The following is a 6,032-nucleotide window of genomic DNA, read 5'->3' on the forward strand; positions in this document are numbered from 1 at the left end:
AAAAAAAAAAAAAAAGAATCTACTATTGGAAAACAACCCTCAAAAGCTACATTTCCAATTCAGTCCAATCCCCAAAAGCTTCCTTTCCAATTCATACCCATTAAACACCACTCCTTATTGGGTAGGTGGGGGGCGGGGCTCACCAAGGCTTCGGGCAGGGTGGACAGTCCAAAAGATATCTAAGCAAGTAGTTTGGTTCTTCATGCGTCGGTGACACGTACAATCTATTAGAGAGCTGTTCCTGAGTTGCTGTGCTGCCTCTAGGCAGTCTGCAGACACAGAAGAGTCCTCTGAGGGCAATGGGGTGCTCAGAGTAGAGGCACAAGAGCCCAGGTGGTGGTAAGCAGCCTTGCAAATGGGATTGGCCTGGCACTTCCTTTTGGCCTGGATACAGCTGTTCATGAGTCGGCTCTCTGTGGGAAGGGAGTCTCCTGTAGAAGGAAAGACTGGATGAAGCTCACATAAGGTCAGAGAAACTGTTTAGAAACATTAAGCCATAAAATCGAGTATGAGAGACTACAGATAAATCCTTGAGAAACATCTTGGGTTAACTTAAAATGCCTTTAAGAATAGGTACAGAAGGCCAGGTGCTGGTGGCTCACACCTGTCATCCTAGCTACTCAGGAGGCTGAGATCTGAGGATCTCAGTTTGAAGCCAGCCCAGGGAAGGAAAATCTGTGAGACTCTTTTATCTCCAGTTAAAACACCAAAAGCCTAAAAGTGAAGCTGTCGCTCAAGTAGCAGAGTGCCAGCCTTGAGCATAAAAGCTCAGGGACAGTGCTCAAAACCTGAGTTCAAGCCCCAGGATTGGTACACATGCACAGAGCCAACCAAGTGTAAGAAGAAATGTCAGGACAGTCTGCTCAGCCTCAAGAAGATGGGGGAAGCCAATTGCTTGAGTAACTATGTGAGAGCGAGGAGTCTTTCCACAAACATCACTTAGACAAAGAGATTGCTAATACCCAACTCTGGATTTCCCCTGTTTGGGTGAGTCTGTTTTGCTACCTTCCTTTCTTCTTTTTAAAAGTACTTTCCTTTTTAAAGTATCATTTAGTTAAAAATAAAAAGCACCACTTAAAGATAGGTTCTTAAAATTTTTTCCACATTAAGGTAGTTGGAACTAGAATGAGGGGGTATTTCCAAAATTAAAAAAAAGAGGGGGGCAGTAATTTGATCCTGTTGCTCAGAAACAACTATAAGCAATGGTTGCTTATAAATTCAGCCCTCCAAAAGTCTGCATTCTGGGACTTCGCGTTCCCATCATGAGTAATAGAACACTGCTTCTCCATAGCTGTTTACAGTAAACAAATTCTAGCAATCATTCTTTCTTTCTTTCTTTTTTTTTTGGTCAGTCGTGGGGCCTGAACTCTGGGCATGGGCGCTGTCCCTCAGCAATTCAGCTCAAGGCTAGCGCTCTACTACTTGAGCCACAGCGCCACTTCCAGCTTGTTCTGCTTATTTGGTGCTGAGGAATCGAACCCAGGGCCTCATGCATGCAAGGCAAACACTCTACCACTGAGCCATCTTCCTAGCCCTAGCAATCATTCTTAACTCTCTATGGTGTGTGTGTGTGTGTGTGTGTGTGTGTGTGTGTGTGTGTGTGTGTGTGTGTACGTACATGTGCGTACCAGTCCTGGGCACTATTAAAGAGTTTTTTTTGCTAAAGGCTGCAGCTCTACTAAATGATCCACAGCTTTACTTGAGGCTGCTTTTTTTGGTGGTTCACTGGGGATAAGAGACTCACAGACTTTCCTTCCCAGCTGGCTTCAAACTTGACTCTTAGATCTGCACCTCCTGGGTATCTAGGCTTATAGCCATGAGCCACCTGCATCTGCTGTATATCATTCTTAATCTATATTCAATCCAAGTCCTGCCAACTCAACAATGTATCTGAAATCTGTCCACTTTTCTCCATGTTGGTGTCACCTCCCTTAGCCTGGTCTCCTTAGTAGTTCCCTGATTTCATTTTCCAAACTCTTCTCAAGCTAATCTTGGTATCTTTTTGTTTAGTGGGAAAAAAAAGTTGTTAGAAAACTTTTTATTGGGGTAAAAGTCATACAACATAAAATTAGCTTTCTCAACGTGTACATTTGGTGCCTAAGTGGCATAATTCACAATGTTGTATGACAATCGCTTCTAATTCCAATACATTTTCATCATCTTAAAAGAAAACTCATGGGTTGGGAATGAGGCTTAGTGTTAGAGTGCTTGCATAGCATGCAAAAAGCCCTGGGTTCGATTCCTCAGTACCACATAAACAGAAAAAGGCAGAAGTGGTGCTGTGGCTCAAGTGGTAGAGTGCTAGCCTTGAGCAAAAGAAGCTCAGGCACAGTACCCAGACCCTGAGTTCAAGCCCAGGACTGGGAAGGAAAAGAAGGAAGGAAGGAAGGAAGGAAGGAAGGAAGGAAGGAAGGAAGGAAGGAAGGAAGGAAAGAAGGAAAGAAGATTTACAGAAGGGTTATAGTTACATAATCCAGTTCCTTTAGGAAGAGTGAAAATGCTCAGGGCTACAAAGTAACAACTGCAGCTGAGTTATGACTGCCTCCTTTTGGTAAATCTTGCCCTTGCCAATTTGTCATAATCCCTTCATTCTCTACCTTACATTCCCCTCATTTATGCTACTGCTGCTATATATAATTCCTCCTTCTTAGCATCCTGATTTACTGACTTTGTTTTCTTGGTTCACAAGAGAGTGAGTAGTTGTAAATGGGACAGATCCATCCATGCTCTGAGACACATGATTTGTTTTGCCACAGTAAGGTCTCTAGCACTTAACAAGTGGATGAACAAAGAAAAGTAACATGCATCAGCAGATGTAGCAAGTCAAGGCTAGGTCAAGCTTAAACTGAACACATTGGTGCATGCCTGTAATCCCAGCACTGACGAAATAGGAGGATCTTAAATTCGAGGCCAGTTTGGGCTACATTGTCTCAAAGAATCTAGGGCAGGGAATCTAGCTCAGTGGTGAAATGTTTACCTAGTGTAAACAAGGTCTTGGGTTTGCCACCACCACCACCACACAAAAAAAAACAACCCTAGGTCAAGGTTAGAACCAAGAACAGTTTCATATCTAGTTTCGAATGAGTACATGATGCTACCCTTCTATGTGAGTCAGAGTTCTCCTTAATGAGCCTGAGAAGTGAGCATTGTCTACTCAACCGCTGAAACACTGTTGGTCTGTGCTTTGGGGCAGCCTTTGGCCCTACATGGAAGCTCTTGAATGACTGAGATAGAGGTTTTTAGAAACCATTGCTGTTGATGATTATGTGGAATAGACCTGTCAATCATTTTGCTTTGCTAATTAGTTAATGATGAAGCTGTCTGTCCTGGACCCTGACATGAAGCCATACGTTAGAGTCAGTGGAGTTTCCTGAGCAATCAGATCAGATTGCTGATGTCTTGTTGCCAGATTTGCTGATGGACCCAGTCTAGACAGACTAGTCTTTTCCCTCAATCCTTCCACACCTACTTCACAGACAAAATTGTATTTTTTTCCCATTTTTGAGAGTCTCACTATGTTTCCCAGGCTGACTGCAAACTTATGTTATTCCTGCTTCAGCTTCCTTTGTACTGGGATTAATTAGAGCACAGTGCCCAGCTGATTTCCCTGTGGGGCTTGAACTCAGAGACTGGGTGCTGTCCCTTAGCTTTTGTGCTCAAAGCTAGAACTACACCACTTTCAGCTACAACTCCACTTCCAGTTTTCTGGTGGTTTGTTGAAGATAAGAGTCTCAGGACTTTTCTGACTGGGCTGGCTTTGAACCAGAATCCTCAGAGCTCAGCCTCCTGAGTAGCTAGGATGACAGGCATGTGCCACCAGCACCTGGCTGGACTGTAGAACCACTTTGTCAAAAGAGGTGGTAGAGAAAAAAATGTGTATCTGCCTCAAGATTCTTTCCACACAGGAGCTGTCAGGAAGAACAGAAGTGCTCCCCACAATGAGATTCCATGCATCTATTCCACTCTCCACAGCCCTTGGTATTTTCTTTCTTTTTTTTTTTTTTTGGTCAGTCGTGGGACCTGGGCACTGTCCCTCAGCTCTTCAGCTCAAGGTGAGCACTCTACCACTTGAGCCACAGGCCACTTGTGGCTTTTTCTGCCTATGTGGTGCTGAGGAATCGAACCCAGGGCCTCATACATGCAAGGCAAGCGCTCTACCACTGAGCCACCTTCCGAGCCCGCCATAGGTATTTTCTAGAGATTATGGTACTTTTTTTCCAGGCTGCTCTTTCTCAGGGGAGGGACATAGTTCTAAAATCAGATGTTTGACTAGATGCCACAAAATTTACTGTAATCTATTACTCCCAAGGCCAGGCATTGTGCTGGGAAGCTTGCTGGGGAAAGTCCATCTTTCTCTAGCGGGAGTTTTCCACATAATTTAAAAATTATATCTCAAGAAGGGATAACAAAGCTGGGCACCAGTGGCTCATGCCTATAATCCTAGCTACTCAGGGGGCTGAGATCTGAGGATCCGATACTCTTATCTCCAATAAACTTCTAGAAAACTGGAAGTGGCACTGTGAATCAAGTGGTAGAGCGCTAGCCTTGAGCTGAAGAGCTGAGGAACAGTGCCCAGGCCCAGAGTTCAGGTCCTACAACTGAGGGGGGAAAAAAGTTAAAAATTTAATAGAAAAAGTTTAATTAAAAATGTATCTTAAAGTGTGGAGAAAAGTGAGGGGCAAGGAGGGGACAGAGTAGTAGTAAAATTCTCAACAACAAGGCTGGGAATGTGGCTTAGTGGTAGAGGGCTTTCCTAGCATACATGAAGCCCTGGGTTCCATTCTTCAGAACCACATAAACAGAAAAATCCAGAAGTGGCACTGTAGCTTGAGTGGTAGAGTGCTAGCCTTGAACAAAAGCAGCTCAGGGACAGTACCCAGGCTCTGAGTTCAAGCCTCAGGACTGGGGAAAGAAAAATCTCAACAACAATGCAACTAAACAATGATGTTAGCAAGTTCTGAATTTACAACTATAATCTGTAACACATTCGTGCTAAAATTAAATAAATAAAAATCCCTTTCTTCATCTGTACCCAGTTTCTACTTTCTCAGCCCTGTACGGGGATGAAAGAATTGAAGGTCACTTAGAGCCGAGGGAAGTCCTGCTTCTGATTGAGTTTTGCTGGCCTCCTAGAGATGCTGTTTTGATACTGTGTAGACACACCTCAAAAGCAGGAAGAAGTAGAGCAAGCAGGTGCTGGAGCACCCAGGCCATTGCTGGCACTCAATCTCCATCAGCTCAGACACCGGAGAAGGCGCGGGAACCAGCCGTTTCCTGGCACCCCGATCTTTCCTCCTCCAAGAATCCAGAATCAGAAGGATGCACCCCGCGGCACCCAAGGTGGCCTGAAGTTACCTGGGCCCCTCCCACACGCTCACTTTGACCTGCCTTTCCAGCCCGGCACAGAGCCGCTTACCTGCTCCGAGTGGTAGCGGCAGCAGCAACAGCAGCAGCAGCAGCAGCAGGACCACGAGTGGCGGCGGCCGTGGGCTCTGGGGGCGCCCCATAGCGTGGGCGCGGGAGGGATCCAGGTTTCGGCCCCCCTGGGCGTCCTGCCTGTGCGGGGTGATGTGTTCCCCTGGAGCCTAGCGCTGTGAGCCGGACTCCCAGCGCCGGCGCCTCCCACCCCGCTCCCGCCCCTGCTGGCGAGCAGCGGGCGCCCTCAACTCCCCCACCAGGGTCCCGGGCGCCGCCCTCCCAGTCCGAAGCGCGGCCGGCCGCCCCTCCTCGGCGCCCGGTGCGCGCGCGGCCAGGGTGGCGTGGGTGCGGGAAAAGGGTGAGCCACCCGAAGCTGCCCACCTGAGGTCTGCTGTCAACTTCCCGGAGCAAGATGGTGACAGCTGTAACTCAGAGCTCCCCATCTCCGGGAGACAGAGATGGCTGTAAAAAAGAAAATGAAAACGCTAGGTGGAAAATGAACTATACAACTTGTGGGAGGGGACGGGAGGGGAAAAAACTGGGAAGGCGCGAAGGTGGGGGTGACCTTGTCCAGAAAGAAATGTATATTCTGACTTTATGTAACTGTAACCAGT

At 46.7% G+C, this 6,032-nt stretch overlaps 1 protein-coding gene across 1 annotated transcript; it reads right to left on the minus strand.

The window, feature by feature from the left end:
* Positions 1 to 143: 143 nt before the first annotated feature.
* Positions 144 to 5,519, minus strand: LOC106002123 (GDNF family receptor alpha-3-like; the record flags this gene model as incomplete). The annotated part of the gene is made up of 2 exons (XM_013037047.1): positions 5,417 to 5,519; positions 144 to 431 (listed from the first exon to the last, which is right to left on the minus strand). Coding segments are annotated over exons 1-2 (379 nt in total), but the record flags the coding sequence as incomplete, so codon positions are not given.
* Between the last annotated feature and the right edge of the window lie 513 nt (positions 5,520 to 6,032).

This window comes from Dipodomys ordii, unplaced genomic scaffold, assembly GCF_000151885.1.
Source record: "Dipodomys ordii isolate 6190 unplaced genomic scaffold, Dord_2.0 Scaffold3478, whole genome shotgun sequence".
Taxonomy (NCBI): Eukaryota; Metazoa; Chordata; class Mammalia; order Rodentia; family Heteromyidae; genus Dipodomys; species Dipodomys ordii.